General features: G+C 40.1%; 1 protein-coding gene and 1 long non-coding RNA gene across 2 annotated transcripts in view; both read right to left on the minus strand.

The window, feature by feature from the left end:
• Nucleotides 1-9: 9 nt before the first annotated feature.
• The window catches only part of LOC134654338 (uncharacterized), a 34,831-nt gene continuing 14,563 nt past the window's right edge, over nt 10-20,277 (minus strand). The window contains exons 10-20 of the mRNA XM_063509803.1: nt 16,644-16,743; nt 15,789-15,948; nt 15,200-15,320; nt 14,406-14,543; nt 10,922-11,049; nt 9,781-9,878; nt 3,774-3,884; nt 2,540-2,698; nt 1,642-1,733; nt 1,043-1,126; nt 10-202 (exon numbers count right to left, since the gene is read on the minus strand). Coding sequence (XP_063365873.1) covers nt 11-202; nt 1,043-1,126; nt 1,642-1,733; nt 2,540-2,698; nt 3,774-3,884; nt 9,781-9,878; nt 10,922-11,049; nt 14,406-14,543; nt 15,200-15,320; nt 15,789-15,948; nt 16,644-16,743 — 1,383 coding nt within the window. The 3' untranslated portion in view covers nt 10. The remainder of the gene's footprint in view (nt 203-1,042; nt 1,127-1,641; nt 1,734-2,539; nt 2,699-3,773; nt 3,885-9,780; nt 9,879-10,921; nt 11,050-14,405; nt 14,544-15,199; nt 15,321-15,788; nt 15,949-16,643; nt 16,744-20,277) is intronic.
• Nucleotides 4,382-4,604, minus strand: LOC134654064 (uncharacterized). Its single transcript, XR_010097303.1, has 2 exons — nt 4,536-4,604; nt 4,382-4,503 (listed from the first exon to the last, which is right to left on the minus strand). It is a non-coding gene; the product is annotated as an uncharacterized LOC134654064 (long non-coding RNA).

Here is a 20,277-nt window from a genome sequence, read left to right on the forward strand (position 1 = left end):
CACATTAATTTTAATGGAAAATTTGCTGGGGCGCTATCTCCCGACGAATATCTTCCAGTCTTTGTTTCACAGTTGGGTAATAATCGAGATTGTTGGCGAAATCAATGTCAAACATTGGGCCCAATACCTTCTGTGAGTTGACGATATCCCTTATAATGCTCTTGGCTTTGCGGAAGGCTTCCTTGGGATCATCCAAGGCAATCTGCAAGCAAGGTACATGTGAGAAGACAGATTATGGAAATTATAATTTAGTAGAACAAACAAATAGCAATGTATAATTGTACATACATCCGATCATAAAATATAAAAAAAGTACTTATAGTTCGTTTTTTAGCATTAGAAAGAAGGTAAGCGATCTTGACATGTCTTTTAATTGAAAAACTCTTTAAAAATATAAATGAACGTGACACAGAAATATTAAATACATTAAAAACGGCTCGCACACGTATTTTAAGTGACCCGTAATACGTGAGTGACCCGTTTTTAAAGTATTTAATAGATTCATAATTGTTACATATTTGCCGTGACTTATTTTTAAAACTTGTTTTTCAAAAAAAAGACAGCAAGATTGTTTACCTTATTTTTAATGCTAAAAAAAACGAACTATAGATCAAAGTATTTTTTCACGAACATGCAATCTAATTTGAACCTTATATCATGGGTGTCAAGGTTGATTGAAGTATATCGATTTATAAATCGTAGGCTACGTGTCTGAAATGGGGTACAGTACATTGCATGCAAGTTCTTGAACTGTCTAAAATGAGGCAGACTGTGTGAGCTGGATTAACCCGGGACGTTACGCCCAAATGGTTTAGACAGTCTATGCTTAATACAAAATTGATTTTATAAAAGCGGCTCGCATTCACACGGTGTCTCATATTCATAGGTACACGCAATGATAATTAAGATCATTGGGTATACGTAGGTTTCCTGCGCGAGGAAATAGCAGATCTCAAATCGCTTTCTCGCCGCCGGCCGGACAGACGTCGAAATAGATAAATAATAAACATAAAAACTCGCTTTTTATAAACTGTTTACTAACAGTATCATGGAACAATCCTGGACACAGACGGTGTATACCCTCGTAGTCGTCTCTCAAAGTTGCGGAATCAGTCTCCGTGGGTGTCTGGAAAGTAATATGAGCCTCAAATATTTTGCCATGGCTACGAATAGTGTCGACTTTTAATTCTATCAATACTACATTTAACGCTGCTGGTTTTCATTTGTTTCCGGGAAAATGGAAATTGATATCTTATTGAATTGAATCATATAGCTTGCAGCGTCTGTTGACCTTTTGGACGCCAATGACCGATATATCCGCACCGCAAGTTCAACGCCAAAGACCGATTAATCGGTCACAGACCACAGATCAACATAGACCTACGTGCATATACATAAAGTTAAACTTCAGTTATGACACTTCAATGATGTGGCGTCTGAGTCACAGCTTTTGTGTTTGACACGGCGTGGAAAAGGTTAATAGTACCTATCGACTGCGTAAGTTAGAAAAAGTAGCTATGTGTCACTGGGATGTAGGTAACTGTCAAGTTACCCGCCTACTCACTGACTGTCGCGCGCGACTAATTAATTATGTCGCGATCCTGGTTAAATCCTAAGTTAACAGGATAGGTATTATTGTACCTTAGTGTAGTAAGTAAGCTGGTGAAGGATAGATTCTGGACTGTCTGCTAGTGTTGGTCGACGGGTGGCCATTCGAATGGATGGACATAGACCTGCAAATAGAACCCTCTAAAAATCTTCCTAAAGGTTCAGAACCAGAAGGTCTACCGCGAACATTGACATTGAAATTTCATATTTATCTGTTATTTTAGTAGGTCTATTCTATTCGCAGTTCATCTCGTTCGTATAGTTATGGGCATCACTAGAGTTGAATTCACGTACACTATAACAATAAGTACCTAATAGTTATTTGTGGGCGCAAAGTTGTTGTTTAACCGCTAGTGCTAATATTGATACCCGAGCAAGCGAAAGATTCCAAAGTTGAACAACGAGCGTAGAGAGTAGTTCGAAAAGTGGAATCTTGCCACATTTTGCACCACACCACACCAACAAGAGCAAAAAACCCTAACTGTAAAATATACAAAATCAAATCAAATCTAAAAATTAAAATTTTCATCAGATTAGGTAATACTTTGCCCCACATGTGGATAAAATGCATCTTTCTCATCAGTTTTTGAACAAGCAAGAGAGCTTTTACCAGCTAGTGTGGTGAAAAATCTAATGATAGGGAGTTTTTAAAATTAGTATTCATTTTCGTAGATTTTTGCGACTAGTAGGTACGCTGTAGCTGTGGTGTGTAATCTAATCATTCGCTCAACTCTTCTGGCGACAGCCTGAGCCTATTACCTAAGTACATATATAAGATATAAGTGTTTCTGGCTTACCTATAAGTGTTTCGTAGCTAGGAGCTAATCTTTAAGGGGGTGCTAGCTGAGGTGTTTTTGATTTTTTTTAGCTATAATGTATATGAGTGTGTGCGAGACGAATGGCGAACAATGTCGATTAACTAGTCAATAACCTGATTCACTAATCTCCAGCAGTCCTGTCTCCAGAAGAAACGCAAGCCACAGGTCCGCGTCTTCTAGATTATCGTACGTGACCTTGGTCGGCGAGCCAATGGCCGCTGGTGGAGATTCGGCGAAACATTTACTAATGGATATGCCTTTACTCTCCTGATCTGCGAAAACATACATAAAATTGGGTGAATTAGGAGTATTACTGCAATGTTTTGCCGCCAGAGTGCAGCACTAGTGACTTAAGTATACCATAGATTAACTTATACATACTGTACCTTAAACTGTTTTTCGACAATTTAATATGACATTGATACATCAAGGCGGTTTGTTTACAAAGGGCCTACCGGGAAACGCGAAATCGAACCTCGGCTATCTTCTGCCTCTTATCGCTCGAATATGCAAGAGTGACAGGTTTAGGTTTAAAGACATTTATTCTCATAAAGATATTACATCACTGACATGAGAACATATTTAAAATACATATTTTAGACAGAGAGGTTAGATAACAAAATTTCGACTCTCTCGTTTGCGGTAGACCCTTAGATTGTCACTTATTGTGGGAGTGGCCCCCCCCTACGCAGAGTTTCGCGTAATATTCCCTATTGCATGTTCATACTAGCTCTTACAATTTAGGGAACAAGAGGTCCAGCCGAGTAACCTTAAAATGCTGGTTCGTCTCCAGGCTAACGCCACTGCGGTGCATTCCTATTTCTACCCGCCTGATGTTTACCTAGTTTATACTAGGTACTTCGGGCTTTTACAGTAATATCCTCCTAAGTCCAGTCATACAAATGCAAAACCCAAAATTTGCCACTAAAATTTGAACTTATAGTGCAGGGAATAGAGTTGGTTTTTATTTGTTAGAAAATTTAACGAAACAAAAGAAAAACTCTGTTCCAATTGAATGAATATGGTTTAAATTTCATCGAACTGAAGAAGTATCATAGGTGGGACCTTGGGCCTTTGAGGATATATACATTAATCATATGTGACGTTATCTATGAAAAGGGACCTTATTGTCGATGGCGCTTACGCCATTAGTACCTATGCTCCGATATAAATACCTACAATGCCGATCGAAATCGACAATAAGGTCCCTTTTCATAGATAATGCCCCATATTGTCAGATCGATGCGATAGTGCCGGAAACGGTGCGATTCTAACCTACACCTACAGTAGGTGTAGGTTAGGTTAGTTAGCACCACAGTAACTGTAGTGTTGTATTTTGGTGCTCACCGTATTTTGACTTATTTTGCTGGTCTCGTTCGGTTTTTGGTTCAGTGGCCGTACCAAAGGTATCCGGAAAAGTAACAGATTTTGATGACTTGGTGCTGTCGTATGCTATAGCTATAACATAAAAAAACTATATTAAATATAATGTAAAGACCCAAGAGATGAGGTGCAGGGCGGCAAGTACTGTGCCGCTCCTTATTGGCACAGAGGCTGTGGAGCAAGTCCACAAATTTACTTACCTCGGGAGCGTCGTGTCGGAAACTGGAGGGACCGAAGAGGACATCGCTTCGAGAATAGCCAAAGCAAGAGCAACCTTCGCACAGCTCCGCCCCGTATGGCAATCAAGTAAACTGACACGGAGAGTTAAGCTCAGAATATTCCGGTCAAACGTAAAAACCGTTTTGCTGTATGCGTGCGAGACGTGGAAGGTCACAAAAGACATCTCGCGCCAGCTACAAGTCTGCATTAACCGCTGCCTCCGCCGCATTCTCGGTATATACTGGCCCGAGAAAAATCTCTAATGCCAACCTGTGGAGATGCTGCAATGAGACTCCGATCAACCAGCAGATCAAGCGCCGGAAATGGAGCTGGATTGGGCACACACTCCGAAGGGATCCTGACCACATACCGAGGCAAGCCCTAGACTGGAATCCCCAAGGAAAGAGGAAACGTTGCCGTCCAAGGCAGACCTGGCGCCGGACTATTATTGCAGAGGCAGAGGCTATTGGGAAGACTTCGAGCGAAGTCAAGCACGAAGCTTAAGACCGATCCAGATGGCGGCGCACTGTGGACGCCCTCTGCCCCATCTAGGGGACATAGGACAATAAGTCAAGTAAGTAAGTAAGTCAAATATAATGTGCTATTGTGACTGGTCGTATGCCTATTACATACCTAGTATTAACCTAATTTGTTCATTACAAAACACACAAACTAGAAAGAAATACCTTGAATACTAAAATCCCTTTCAGTCGCGTATTTCATGCATGATTCCAATGAATAATGTCACAATTACAACTTGAAGTGCACGTTTCGTATTTCACCACTTGTGGTTTCATTAAATATATAACCCACTATAAATTTTTTGCTATTTAGATTAATAACTTGCGTAAAATAACTATCACAAGTTGAAACTAACCCAAATATGTGAACTTTTGGCATTAGAATGACAGTGACATTGACAGCGTGACGTTCGGTCGTATTGAAGTCTGAACTCCTAGTACAGAGTTAATACAAACAGTCCAAAACGCCTAAGATTTTAAACTTCCCGCTATGTTTTGAGTATGTTTGCTACTGGTGAACGTAAAATACTTCCACACAGGAGTGTTTTTCGGAAAGAGACTAAAAATATCCCAAAGTAAAATAATGCTTGCAGGTTCGTGCGTGTAGAGGGGCCATAAAGCGTTCCTTTTTATTATAATTTAGTCTACTCAAACTGACTACCCGATTATTGCCTGTGAATGTGTGCGTAGACGTCATTGAAAATATCTCCGTCTTTCTCTAAAAACGCAAGCGGGAAAGGGATAGATCTTGGTAACATCAAACTTTACGAATGTGAACCTTAATATTACGGTCGTATGGCTTAGTAAACAAAATAGGACTTAGGATCTTTCTTCACGAAGCAAGCGTCGGCACACGCCACGAGACAAATCACCTCTTCCTCGGTTCTGGTATCCTGGTATTTTTAGAATAACAGTTGTCTCTACATGTCGCTAGTATGTCGCCAATAGGTCGCCAATATGTCGCCGTTATGTCGCCACTATGTCGCCGTTATGTCGCCACTATGTCGCCGTTATGTCGCCAATATGTCGCCGTTATGTCGCCAATATGTCGCCGTTATGTCGCCAATGTGTCGCCGATATGTCGCCAATATGTCGCCGATATGTCGCCAATACGTCACTGTTATGACCCTAGCCATAGGTCCCTAATATGTCGCCAGTACGTCGCCTGTCGCCAATATGTCGTCGTTACGTCGCCTGTCGCCAATATGTCGCCAATACGTCGCCAATACGTCGCCTGTCGCTAATATGTCGCCGTTACGTCGCCTGTCGCCAATATGTCACCAATACGTCGCCTGTCGCCATTATGTCGCCGTTATGTCGCTTGTCGCCAATAGGTCGCCAGTGTATCGTAAAATCACCAGTAAGTCACATGTCGCCGTTATGTCGCTGGTATGTCGCCGTTATGTCGCCGTTATGTCGCCGTTATGTCGCCGTTATGTCGCCATTATGTCGCCAGTACGTCGCCTGTCGCCAATATGTCGCCAGTACGTCGCCTGTCGCCAATGGGTCGCCAGTACGTCGCCTGTCGCCAATGGGTCGCCGTTGAGTCGCCTGTCGTCAATAGGTCGCCAGTACGTCGCCTGTCGCCAATATGTCGCCAGTACGTCGCCTGTCGCCAATGGGTCGCCGTTGAGTCGCCTGTCGTCAATAGGTCGCCAGTACGTCGCCTGTCGCCAATAGGTCGCCGTTACGTCGCCTGTCGCCAGTATGTCGCCGTTATGTCGCTTGTCGCCAATAGGTCGCCAGTGTATCATAAAAATCACCAGTAAGTCACATGTCGCCGTTATGTCGCTGGTATGTCGCCGTTATGTCGCCGTTATGTCGCCGTTATGTCGCCGTTATGTCGCCGTTATGACGCCGTTAGGTCGCCGTTATGTCGCCGTTATGTCGCCGTTATGTCGCCGTTATGTCGCCGTTATGTCGCCGTTATGTCGCCGTTATGTCGCCGTTATGTCGCCGTTATGTCGCCAGTACGTCGCCTGTCGCCAATGGGTCGCCGTTGAGTCGCCTGTCGTCAATAGGTCGCCAGTACGTCGCCTGTCGCCAATATGTCGCCAGTACGTCGCCTGTCGCCAATGGGTCGCCGTTGAGTCGCCTGTCGTCAATAGGTCGCCAGTACGTCGCCTGTCGCCAATAGGTCGCCGTTGCGTCGCTAATAGGTCGCCAGTAAGGGGTATAAAAGGCGGGTGCGCGCTGCGAGCGGGTCATTCATTCTTCAACCATCGGCTAGCAGTGACTCTGGTTCTCGGGCGTTTAAATATTCGGTGAGCAAAGTTCCTCTACTACTGTTACTATGTTTGTTTTCGCTTGGAATTATCCTGGTGAATTTAAACGTGGAAATGGTGTCTGTGTTTGGTTTTACGGGGACAATATCGTCGTAAAGCTGATCTTAGACTTTTGTGGAGATTCTTTGTTACCGTGTACGGGATTTAAATGTAGTGAAGTTTCCTACGCAGTGTTTTTCTAAGTGCCGTCACGTTATGCAGGGACAATATCGTTGCATAACAGGGACTTGGAAAGCGTGTCTGTGTTTGGTTTTACGGGGACAATATCGTCGTAAAACTGAGCTCAGGCTATTGCGGGGATTCTTTGCTACTGTGTGTTGTTATAGTGAAGTTTTCTACACTGTGTTTTCTAAGTGCCATCACGTTATGCAGGGACAATATCGTTGCATAGCAGGGACTTGGAAAGCGTGTCTGTGTTTGGTTTTATGGGGACAATATCGTCATAAAGCTGAACTTAGATAATGGTGTCTAAGGGAATTTCACTTCTGTGTTTAGTTAGTTTAATTTTGTGTGGAGTTTGGTTCGTAAAATAGAACCTAGTTATTTTAGTGTTTTACTATGGGGTCTTTTGCTATATAGTTTAAAACCAGATCATTGTTTGGACTGACTGTTTGTCCGGCTGGACCGCTCACCCCTTGCGGTGTTAAATGTGAGCTGTCTAGGAGTCTTTTTGTTCCAAGATGAGGGTTATCTTGGCGCCTTCTTTTTACCAACATAGAAGGTGAAAAACGTCTCCCTCCTTAGCTCTCCAATGTCCAGCTGTTAGATGAATAGTGGGGGTGTCACATGCGCACCATCCGGAGTAATCTGGGCCCATTTGAAATCTACAGTATTTGGAGGCTTCGTATATTAAATATATTTATTTATACCACTTATATACATAATAGGGACCTGTCTTACCCATGTTGCCACCCTGCCTCTGTGCAACCCGCCATGGGGGGAGACAAGCCCACGAGCTGTTAGGTTGCATTCTCGGAATCGCTCGCCGAACTCTTACAGCTTCTTAGTAGGGATACACTTGCGTATATTCCAAAGTACCAGGTCGATGGTAAGTACGAACTGTGCTTTGGTTATACTAGAGTAGGGACAAAGGGTAGGTTTAGGGTAAATTCACACACAATTATTCGGAATTTAGGGTTCATTTTAGTCTTGGTCTGTAAAATTGATATATTTCTCCTTTTAAAGAACTTCAACTACGGTCTCGCTATACTAAAATTGTGCGTAAATGGGTATAGGGTTTCAGTTGCTTAAATCTTCCAATATTTTAATTTATTTGGGGAAAATAATTAATGTAAAATCTTATCTCTATTTTTATTTATGAAATTCTGGTTTTCTGGTGTAAAGACGAGGTACTGAGTATTACAATCATGTTTCTAAGGTATTTACACAATTAAATCTTAAATATCAAGTTGGGATTAGGAACACAGTCTATTCGGAGATAGAAAATCGACGACTAGCTGTTTTAGGGAACCTTTGGCAGGCAAGAGTAATCCAAAGGATATTTTGAGTGAAATAATGCTCATCTTGATATTTCAGTCTCATAAAATATAGTATATTTTTAACAAATAAACTTAGTACTTCGTTTATACTTCTAAAAGACTAGAAATACAGTTTATATTTTAGTTCTGGGGAATGGAAATGGGATTCGCATCCCTAGCTTTTGAAATAAAAAAGAATAGTAATTTTGATGACTGATGGATACTTTGACACTTCTTTCCATAGCCATCTAGGTACGCATAGGTTCCGAAGTGTTGGTCATAGCCCGTCTGGCTAAAGAGTAGGGTAGGAGTTCCAATTGACCTTGCTGATTGGACTAGGAGCCCCCAATCCTGCATCGAGCGTATGGGTAGCATATTTCGAATAGAAGTTGGTAGATAATAATATTAAATGCTAGGGTGTAAATGGGCTTACCCCAGGAGTGCTACTCATATGTTATCCCGGAGGCTTAATAGATTGTAGCAGGCTTTTACCAACCCCATTTTTAAACTCATTTTATCAAATATATTTCTTTTATATTCATATTATCATATATGCTGCATTTACCTAAATAACATTATTTGAAGTAAAATATAACAACATTTACATTACAATAATAAATTCTGGTAACTTTTGGTACTATTTCTGTATTTTAATAAATTATTCTAGTAAGTTACTCGTTAGCGTCATAATAAATGTGCTTCCAATATCTTAAAATATTTATCCTAAAGTCCAGGTAATTGTAAATAAAATCAAGAGTCCAAAATTTAGCTGATACTCATTAAAGAACTTAGGGTACCGCGGTTCACTTCGAGGGGTCCTAACGCTAGACTAGACGATCACGACTAAATCACATGGCCAAATTTCAGGGGTAAATCTAAAGGGGGTGTTTATATTATGGTTAGTTAAGTAAGTAAGTAAGTAGGTAGAGGGAGGTGACACTATGCAAATGCATGGGTGTCCCGAAGTAAAGTGACATACATATAGGTACCTACTGGTACGAGGAGTAGGGAACAGTGGAATGCCATCTCGCTCTTTTTTACTGTAGGGATAGGGTTAAGTTACTGAAAATTACGTAGAGGAATACCGCCACCTTTCAGGCCGCAGCACGTACTTATACCTACTACTAGTATTAATGTGTGTGTGTGTTGTGTTCATAGTAGTCACCAGCTGGCGGTCAAGCCTATAAGATGCGAGAAATGTGCACGTGCTAACGAGCTTTCTGCTCAGTGCTCACCGAAAGAGGATGACACAAGCTCATATTTAACAACGAGGTATGACAAAAATGAATGAAATGCGAAAATTAATCAAAAATAATAGACTATTTCTTCGTACGTAGGTATAGAAATAAATTTGGAAGTATTTTTTGTGCTCCTTACGTACTATGTGTATCTCATTGGCTTGTAAAGTCTAATCTAATAATGAATATATTACCTACAGACTTACGAAAAAGCTGGTAATGATTATTACTTATCTGCCGTGATCCTGATCTAGTACAAGGTCCAGGATCGGTTTTTCTGCGCCCGAATGCTGTTTTCGGTTGATCATTTTCCTTCTTTCTGCTACCGCTGTACCATAAAAAAGTAGGGTTATTGCTTTGGAAGCTAAACTATAAAATATTAGTATAGTATAGGTACCTACCTACTAGGATTCAAATCATAATAGGATAGGAAATTTTGCTGGTACATATTTTACTTACGCCACTTATGTAGAAATATGGTTTGGTTCCAATAAGTCAGTAGGTTCAGGAGGTATCAGAAAAAATAACTCTTTATTTTATCTTGCTTTTATCTATAAAACACAAGAAACTATATTTATGCAAGTTGCCAACCTTTTTCATAAAGTTAGGTTCACTCAAGTTCGCTACCAGCCGCAAGTTTGACATTTTTTAGTTTTTTTGCTGGCAAAGTTAAATAAGGATCCGAGGTACCTACATCTAGTTGTATCTTATGCTCCATGTTTCTTCCGATCGTTGCGATAGATAGGTAGTGTTTTGTTATCCTACCTATTTAGTCGAAATAAATAAAAAAAGGCACGATAAGGTAGCTGTAGAGAAAAGTGAGAAACACACACTAAAATCGATCGGTACGTGCTGATTAGGTTATTTTATTTAATCGTATGGCATGCATAAAGAAGGACAATCAGAGTATAGCTTTGAGGTCGCTAAGCCAGGCAACCAACTCAGGCGGGACTGAGTCCAAATCTTCAGCTGGTCCAGAATACGAGTGAAGGGGACAGCGTTGGAATATATGATCTGTGGTCTGCTCTTCCTGACCGCACTCGCAGAGTGGAGAATCTTTCCAACCCCATTTGTATGTCAGCGAATTACAGCGGCCATGCCCGGTTCTTAGCTTATTTAGGCGACACCAAAGTTTGCGAGGGAGGTTAAAACCTTTTGGTTTTTTTGTCGGGTCGGTTAACCGGGCGGTCAGCCCTGCTGATTAGGTACCTATGCCTCAACAACAGCGGTCTCCAAACTACGGCAAGAGACAATTCGGCCAAGTGAAGGCCTGGCAGCAGCCCTCGGGGCCAAAATTTCGAGACCCGTTTTACCGTTTTATAATAAAGAACTACCTATCGTATGTTTTTGGAATAAGTAAATGAATCTTACTTCTTCCGTTCGTCGCACGACATGTTCATACCCGCTGAGGAATCCTGTGACCGCTTGTAAATAGAGTAGAGGCTGGTGTCCATCTCCTGACTTCTAATTCGCTCTTTGCGGCACACAGATGTCTCACTCTGCAAATACAGCAAGGGGGCCCGCTTAAACCTTATTGTAGATATTGTATTGTGCTCTTCTATATTCCAAATCATAAGAAAGAGAGATAAGATGGATGGTTTTCTTAACTAATGTAGGAAAACCATTACCATTACCATTTTAGGTACAATCATGGAAGCTTCGCTCTCTAATTTGATTTGGGCGGTTTTTCTGGGCATCCACTGCATGTTTAAGGGAACCTCGACACGAAAGAACAAGAAGATCACAACGTAAGGTTTTATCCCACTAACTACAGTGGACAAGGTACAGCGAGCTGCAAAAGTGCATAGGTACCCACTTTAATCATAGATTTCATTCATAAAGAGGATGCAAGTGCATTGCTGCTTCATACCTTCGGCTTCGTATTTTACAAGGGAGTCTATGCCAGGTGTCTTAGTAAATTCTAGGTACCTATGTATAAAGTGTATAGGTATATAGTATATATCATTATATTAGGTAATTTCTTCGGTGAACCAGTATTCCGAAGTCTAGTACTTGGTTAGCCATTGGAATACAAGTCCCTGGCCAACGTACCAAGAAACCGCACTCTCTCGGCCGTCTGTTTAAGCCTTATTAATAGATGTTAGTAGTCTGCTATATTACTGGGTTAGGTTAGGCCTGGACCCACTTGTTTATCAAGACGTTCTTTACAGTAGGTATACCTACGTCATTCGTCAAAATGTTGGACAAGCTGCTGCTGGCTTGACATTGAAGAAAACTTCTGTTTTGAAAGATTGGAAGGAAATCAGAAAGAAACTAAAGCTATGACGACGCGCCCCGCGAAACTTGCGACGGAAGATATAGCTGTCGTGCGGGTTTTTATCTTTTGTGTTTTTAGGGTTCCGTACCCAAAGGGTAAAAAACGGGACCCTATTACTAAGACTTCGCTGTCCGTCCGTCTGTCACCAGGCTGTATCTCATGAACCGCGATAGCTAGACAGTTGAAATTTTTCACAAAATGATGTATCTCTGTTGCCGCTATAACAACAAATACTTAAAATAAAATAAAATAAATAGGTATTTAAGGGGGGCTCCCATACAAAAAACACGATTATTGCTCTATTTTTTGTTGATGGTGCGGAACCCTCCGTGCGCGAGTCCGACTGGCACTTGGCCGGTTTTTTTTTCTATAGAGACAATTTTATCTTTGAAAGTTTTGGTTGGAGTCGACCATTAGTTTCCATGTGTGTATTTTATCTGTGTAAATTGAAGGGATGTTTACGAAAACAACATAACTGCTTAGAGCTGTAGACACCTTTTTAAAAACATTGTTAATCGTTTCAGGTGTCAACCAGTGTAGTCAGTTATGTTGTTTTTGTAAACATCCCTTCAATTATATCATAGCATTTGCCTTTGATAAATATCGCGTAAAGATTCAATACAAAAAACTACAATTTTTCGTTACCTACCCTGTTAACCTACATTTCCTGTTACTGAAGTCCTATGTCCATAATATAATAACTTACGCAAAATAGACTTGTAACTGCTTGTAACAAAAACTTATTCTACATAACATGTTAGCTTTAACTTTCAAGAGCTAAATTCGTACCTGGGTAAAATGAGAAACGTCTTTAGCTGCAGTTTAATGTCGTCTTTAGTTCCTTTGCATATTCATACTAACATTAATATTATGAAAACCACGGTTAGTCTAGACGTCTGGAACATGTCTGAAAGGATGCCTTTTTTAGTTGGCGGTGAAAGGATTCAATAAGGAAATGAAAAACGGCCGGGCCTGGCCGATGACAAGGGCGCATGGCATAGACTACCTCTTATGGAACCCGTACAGGCGTATCCTACACGTCAAGTTCAAGTTAAATTGTCATTGCGAGCTATGCGAGCTTATGCCTGATGACAATTACTGATGTGCCGTCGGAAAAATTCCAAAATTGCAAAATTTCTACATGAAAAAACTTCGCCAATTTCGCATATATTTGTATGGGCATCGAATTTTTGCATTTCCAAAATCAAAGTTTCCTTTGTTTCCCCGGAAAATTTCCATTTTTTGGCCACTTTCCGCAACTGGCACATGGCCACACCCGAAGTAATAATACTATTACTTATTCTGTGTCTGAAGGCCTGGCAGAAGCCCTCGGGGCCAAAATTTCGAGACCCGTTTTGCCGTTTTATAATAAATAATACTATTACTTATTCTGTGTCTGAAGGCACAATGAGTAGGTACCTACCTGGTTTATTGTGCGATCTCGCGGGAAAATTATCTGTGCAAGGAAAATACTATTTCTTAGTTCTTGGGAGAGTTGGATCGACATTCGGATTACTCAATTTTGCAAGAAAACTAAGGTAAATTCGAGAGTACTATGCTATGTAGTCATTTATTTCCAGCTCTTTTTAAATGTAATGAAAAAATCCTGTTAAGACATTTTCAGGGCGTCAATTGTGTAGGTAGTGTAGGTACCTAAATATTTTCTGCTTCAGCGTGTAAACCTATTTTAGAGAGTTGGTGATTTACGCTGATTAGCATTTTGCCAGCAGCATTGTCCTGGTTTCTTAAGATAGGTAAGCCGTCATACTTATATTAACTTTCTTTGGACGCTGCCGCTAAATAAAATCTTTAGATTAACTGGAGTGTGTTATTCCAAACATTTACCGAGCACGACTTGGAGCTTTTTGTCAGTTGCAAAAAGTCCGAATGTGTTTTCCGAGTCGGAATTTTTTAATAATATATACCTAGTTTTTTTTTGTGATTTCGGGTTTGGTCCTATATAGTAGGAAACGTTGCTCAGTGTGCTGGTCAACCAAATCTTGTCAGTAAAAAAAGGCGCGAAATTCAAATTTTCTATGGGACGACATCCCTTCGCGCCTACATTTTTCAAATTTTCCGCCTTTTTCTACTGTCAAGATCTGGTTGACCAAGTATATATATCATATTGTCATTGCAAAATATTGCCGGTTATTTAAAAAAAATATATTTTTAAACTAACAAAAACATAAGTATTAGATTTTTTTTATTTACCTACTTGTAGGTACGTGATGCATCGGAAACCATTTTTATTGCCCAAAATCTTTGATACATTTTACTTAATGGTGCAATAAAGCATACATACCTAGTTAATTACTATTACATCGTCCTGACCTGACTGCATAAGTGCAGTCTCCGTCTACGCACAATTGGATCTTATTTCGAGTTCGCCCACACTCGCGATGGGAATGCTTTATGTAGAAAAAACTTAGACCGGTCTATTATACATAAAAGGATACTCTATAGCTATACACTCAATTCGGCATACAGTCGACCGAACCTCTGAAAAGTTTTTAAACTATAAGAGATATCCTGCTGTTACCTAGTAGGTACTTATACTCGATCAGTTCGATCACTTACGGAGGTATCGGTGAGTATTGTGAGTAGATCGGGGCCTCTGACGAATGTTCGCATCCCCTGGCGCAGGTTGCTCTCCACAAGCAGTGAACATTCGGAGTCCAATGCAAACTCGCTCTTGTACTTCTCTTCTGGCAGACGCTGGCAATAATAAAAAATGTAAATACAGTAGGTACGTATAACGCCGAAATTAAATCTAAATATGTAGTAGCAGCGTGTCAAGCCAAGTTCAAATATAAATACTTTATTTATAACGCCAAGTTACCTATACACATGTCATGATGGTTTTCATATCATTAGTTATTGAATCATATTAATTTTTTTCAGGATAACAAAACTGGCGACGAAAAAGACACATGAACGATTTGAAGTCATTTTTACCTCCATTACAACTGAAAATTCTTCGTTTGTGTTTATGCTAAATAATAAGCTTATACTCGTACTTACGTGAATAAAAAATTCAGTTGTTCTGTACTAAAAAAAGTTTATGTCCTAAGCATTTCTATGATGTGGTGCTCAGGCTCATCCAAATACGATTTTTGGTGCCCTTGATCCCCAACGCGGTGCCCTAAGTATCTAAGCAACAGCTTTCTTTGCTTATTGATTAATACACCGCTTACATCATGTTTAGGTCCGCCCAGAACTGGAAAACGTGTCGTTAGTTCGTCATTTGCGAATAAATGTGTATAGTCTTGCAAATGTCCTTTGCAAATATGCGTATTGCAGCACGTTCGCTAGATCTGGACGCACTTTATGTGTACCACCACCATGTCGCCTCCACCACCTCCGTTACATACCATGATGATCTCATTAAGGATGCCGTTGATGATAATGCGTCCAGAAAGCAGCACATTCAGCGTGGAAGGCTGTGGCATTGGATCGTTTGACGTGCGCTTCTCGTATTCGCTGTTGCGCACTCTGAAAATATTCCAAAAAACTTAGAATACTTATATAGGGGACGCAGCAAAATTAAGAGTCTCCGATTAGTGATTACAGTGATAAGATTAACATAGCGTATAACATAGCGTCTTAATTTCAACATTGGATACGAATCCGCAATCGCTCCGGTGTATGAGACATCGTTATATACGTGCATGGCGCTAATTGTCGCTCATACTCCGGAGTGGCGGCGTGGGCGTGGACCCGCATCAGTGTGATAAACGTGTAAAGAGCTCACAATCGAAAATTTTGATACGATCTTGATGATCACTCACGCTGACTGGTGCATGCGCAAATTCGAAGTGAAAGTCGTGCCTGAGACGCGCCTCAATCACCAAGACGATCATCAAGGTCGTAACAAAACCAGTTCAAAACTGCAACAAATTGTTAAACCAGAATCGACCTCCATGTGGCCGTATGTGTAAACTGGATTAATAAGAAACTTACGATTTGCGTAGAATTTGTCTGGCAGCTAATGCGTTCTTGTCATGGCACGTGGTCAGAATCAAATATGGACGTCGTCCTCGTAGATTCAACATCAAAGCACTTATGAGATTCATGCTGCAGACACGTACCTTGCCGTCTGATATGAATGCCTCTTCGCGACCTGCAATTGTGTTTGTTAGTTTTGAGGGTTCCGTACCCAAAGGGTCAAAACGGGACCCATCACTAAGACTCCTCTGTCCGTCTGTCTGTCTGTCACCAGGCTATATCTCATGAACCGTGATAGCTAGACAGTTGAAATGACCTACGCTCTCCAAAACATGTCGCGCGAGTGACTTTAAAACAAGTGAGTCTAAACCGTAAAATTACCTATTCAATGTTAGTATGTCTCACAACAGTTTAAATTCGAGGATTGTCCGGTTTTATTTTTAATCAATGGAAACATTTGCAATAGGTAAAACAAAAAATGTTGTACCTGCAAAAATATGGCTCTTTGAAATAAAATATAAAAATAAATTTAAAAGCAGTGAAAATAAGTTAAAGATTTTAGAGCTAGTCCGTTTCGTCGGCACTATAGAGGATTTAATTTAATAGTTGGACGCAACTTGCAAATACAAGCACGTAAGCCGTAGCGTCGTTGTGCGATCACATAACAAGCTCAACGTCTACGGATGACTTTCACTAAGTAAATGGCAGGAAATGCTGCTACGGCCGTGAATATGTACGTGTAAATAAAGAAAAGAAAAAATCTGAGCGTTGTTTTTAGATATTGCACATAGTGCAAATGCTTTCTTCGCATTCCTTTATACCTCACTTGTTTAAAACTCCTGCTTTAGTGTAAAATGTATTAGTACTTACTGAGTCCATACGATTCGCCATCCAGCTCACTGTAGGTGAGGAACTCGCCCGCGAGCAACATATCATCGAACTTTTGCCGAGAAACTTTTATGTAGTGGCCCTGGTAAAGTAAACCTAATTTTGCTTAACAATTAAGACAGTTTCAGTAGCTTGCCATAATATTGACAAGACAAAATATGAAATAGGATAAATAAACCATTGTTCTGAGATTGACTGAGATTTCCATAACGTATGTCTTCGGGCCGCATTCGGGGAACTGTGTTTAATTGGTCAATAGGGCCCGTATGCGGGTTGCGGGAGATTTTCCATAACGCATGTCATTATAAATTTCACTTGTCGTTATATCGCCTGTGAGTAGTCACCATATGCTGCATATCGACCAAGTTATCGACCAATCAAACCGAGCCTTTAGGCATGAATAAGGCGCGTTCTTAGAAACAGGTAACAATCAATTATACAGTGTGGAAAGATAAGTCGGGCCCTGGAGGGAAACTACCTTAAATCCTTAAGGTGACGGTAGAGGTGGGTAAATTTTCAGATTCTGTCAATTTACCCCATTTCACACACAAGCGCACTTCACGCACACTACCTCACTTTACTGGGACAGGTCACTGACCCATCAACTTTTTTTTAAGATAGCTGGTTGAGTTTAGTGTTAACCACTGGCCTCCTTTTAGGAAAAGCGTTCCATTGAAAGAAGAAAGAGAAACAATACATTTAATCTTGCTTTCCTTGTCTGTTCATGTCACACGTGACGTATTAAAATTCTAATAATTCATTTGATTGTTGACAATTTTCTACATTATGGCTTTGTCGAGATACGCGTTTTCTAAAGTTAAACCGAATAAAACCAGATGTCATAAAGTCAGATGTAAAATTTTATTTACTACTCTATACTCTATACGACTTTTCATAAAGCGCAAAATCAATTCAATGAGAATTTAAATAAATAAAGTTCCGGCAGGGTGCAAAATTTCATTATGGCGGACAAAAGAAAATTTGAAAATATATGGAAACAGTATTGGCTAATGTACCTCTAATATCTTTACCGATATACTTTTATGTCGTATATTCGCCTTTTGTTTCGCTATTAAATTAATAAAATGAAAATAAAAAATATTATACCGGTATTCCACCGGTATTATTTCAGTGCTGAACCGATTATCTTCGATCGTAGCCTTGATAATGTAGGTGTTGATAGTTACTTACGGAGGTAGGAGCGGCAATGAACCCCGTGCAGAGTAGAACGTGAGGTGCGTTGGGATAAGTGCATATATCTACTTATAATTCTTTGGCTGGTTCAACCTTCAGCGACAGTTCTAATCTCGTATTGTAGCAAATTTAGTCTTCTTTAAAAACGTTTAAGAAAGGTACTATCAAAAACTAGTCCTTTAGGGTTATAATCGCCCAAATCTAAAAGAAAACCGAAATTTTCGCGGTTTTTTCGATTTTTGACAAAGTTGCGTTCGGCGCTCGAGGTCACAAACCTGGATTATTAATTGGGCCAACATCATAAATAAGTCTGCAAAAAATCAGAACTACCGGATTTGACGCAGAAGAGCCACGTTACAAAATTCTACAATTTCACTGGATTAAAAGCGGCCAAGTGCGAGTCGGACTCGCCCATGAAGGGTTCCGTATTTAGGCGATTTAAGACGTATAAAAAAAAACTACTTACTAGATCTCGTTCAAACCAATTTTCGGTGGAAGTTTACATGGTAATGTACATCATATATTTTTTTTGGTTTTATCATTCTCTTATTTTAGAAGTTACATTTTACCACTTTGGAAGTGTGTCTCGCGCAAACTATTCAGTTTAGAAAAAAATGATATTAGAAACCTCAATATCATTTTTGAAGACCTATCCATAGATACCACACACGTATGGGTTTGATGAAAATAAAATTTTTGAGTTTCAGTTCGAAGTATGGGGAACCCCAAAAATTTATTGTTTTTTTTTCTATTTTTGTGTGAAAATCTTAATGCGGTTCACAGAATACATCTACTTACCAAGTTTCAACAGTATAGTTCTTATAGTTTCGGAAAAAAGTGGCTGTGACATACGGACGGACAGACAGACGGACAGACGGACAGACAGACAGACATGACGAATCTATAAGGGTTCCGTTTTTTGCCATTTGGCTACGGAACCCTAAAAATGGCAGACACACGACTGATCTTATAAGGGATATTTTTTTCCTTGAGTGAACGGTATGCACTTACCCCAATGCACTTCACGTTCCATGCCGCCGCCCCTATTTCACCACGGTGACAGGTACGACAATTATAAAACATCACTGTTATTGACGCCATAGGCATCCATGGACTACAGTTACCGCTTACCATCGGGCGGGCCGTATTCGTGTTTGCCACCGTCATTGTATTATTTAAAAAAACTTTATTTTATCGGATAAAACAGACATTTCTCTTGCGAAAAAATTTTTCAAAGAGTTTTCAGTAAGTCTTGACAGGAAATGAGTTCTGTGTCGCAATTTCGTGACAATTGTCGTGTTTCTAGTGACAATTGCCACAAAATAAGATTTTTTTAGTGGCAATATAATGGAGTTTATTTATTTATTAAAATGTTGGTGGCAAATAAGCACATTATCCGTCCGATGGTAAGCGGTTACCGTAGCCTTTGGAGGCCTGTGACGTCAGCAACAGTGATGTCGACAATTTTCGCATCTGTCACCGTGGTCGTGGTGAAATAGGGGCCAGTAAGTACCTAATAATCACAATGGTCTTAAGTGTCACAGACCCTACTGGCGCTTAAGTCCTTTATGTCAATTTCTGCCTATTTTAATATGATAGTTATTTAAGTTTTATTTTAAGTTAACCTTAGCTATAAGTTTTAAATTGTTAAGATGTACTAACAAAATATGGACCATGTTTGTCTGAAATAAACGTTTTTTTTTTTAATTATAAAAAAAAAAGAAACCGAATAATTATATCGAACTACCGAGTACCGAACCTCCTTACAAATGTTAATCAGAATCAGTTGAGAAATGTGATTTGCAAAGGAGAAGAATTCGGATATACGAAAGCATTTTTGCCCAAGTTGAAACGGAGACCTTCGCTAACGCTCGGTCAATGATGGTTTAGGTACAGCCAGCTGCAGAGGAAAGGTATATACCACCCCTGCATACAATCATCTTTGCAAGGGTGGTACCTTTTCTCTGCAGCTGACTGTACACCTATAAAAATGGTTGTCCCTGCTGTAATTTTATACCGGTACCGTACTTTATATTTCAACCGGTATAGTTTTAACTTCAAAACGAACCGGTATTGATAAATAATAACGGTACCATACCGCTTATACCATAAAGAAAGCATGTCTCTGCTTTGCACAATTATTGTGTGGACAAAATTCTTATAATCATCGAAACATACCTACATACCTACGCACATAATGTCATTGAAATAAAACATTGTTTTTTTATATTAAATTTATATAATACTCGATATATACACATAACAATAACCAGGCCGCTGCGGTATTGGCTTGTAAGCTTCATCTCGGTCTCCAAATCCGCAAAAACTAGTTAGTACAAAATGCTGGTCTTGCCGTTGTTCTTGATTCTTGAAGATTATCAGAACAGCACGTAATCGCATACATATAGACGGAACGAACGGC

This window comes from Cydia amplana, chromosome 14 (genome assembly GCF_948474715.1).
Source record: "Cydia amplana chromosome 14, ilCydAmpl1.1, whole genome shotgun sequence".
In the NCBI taxonomy this organism is placed as follows: Eukaryota; Metazoa; Arthropoda; class Insecta; order Lepidoptera; family Tortricidae; genus Cydia; species Cydia amplana.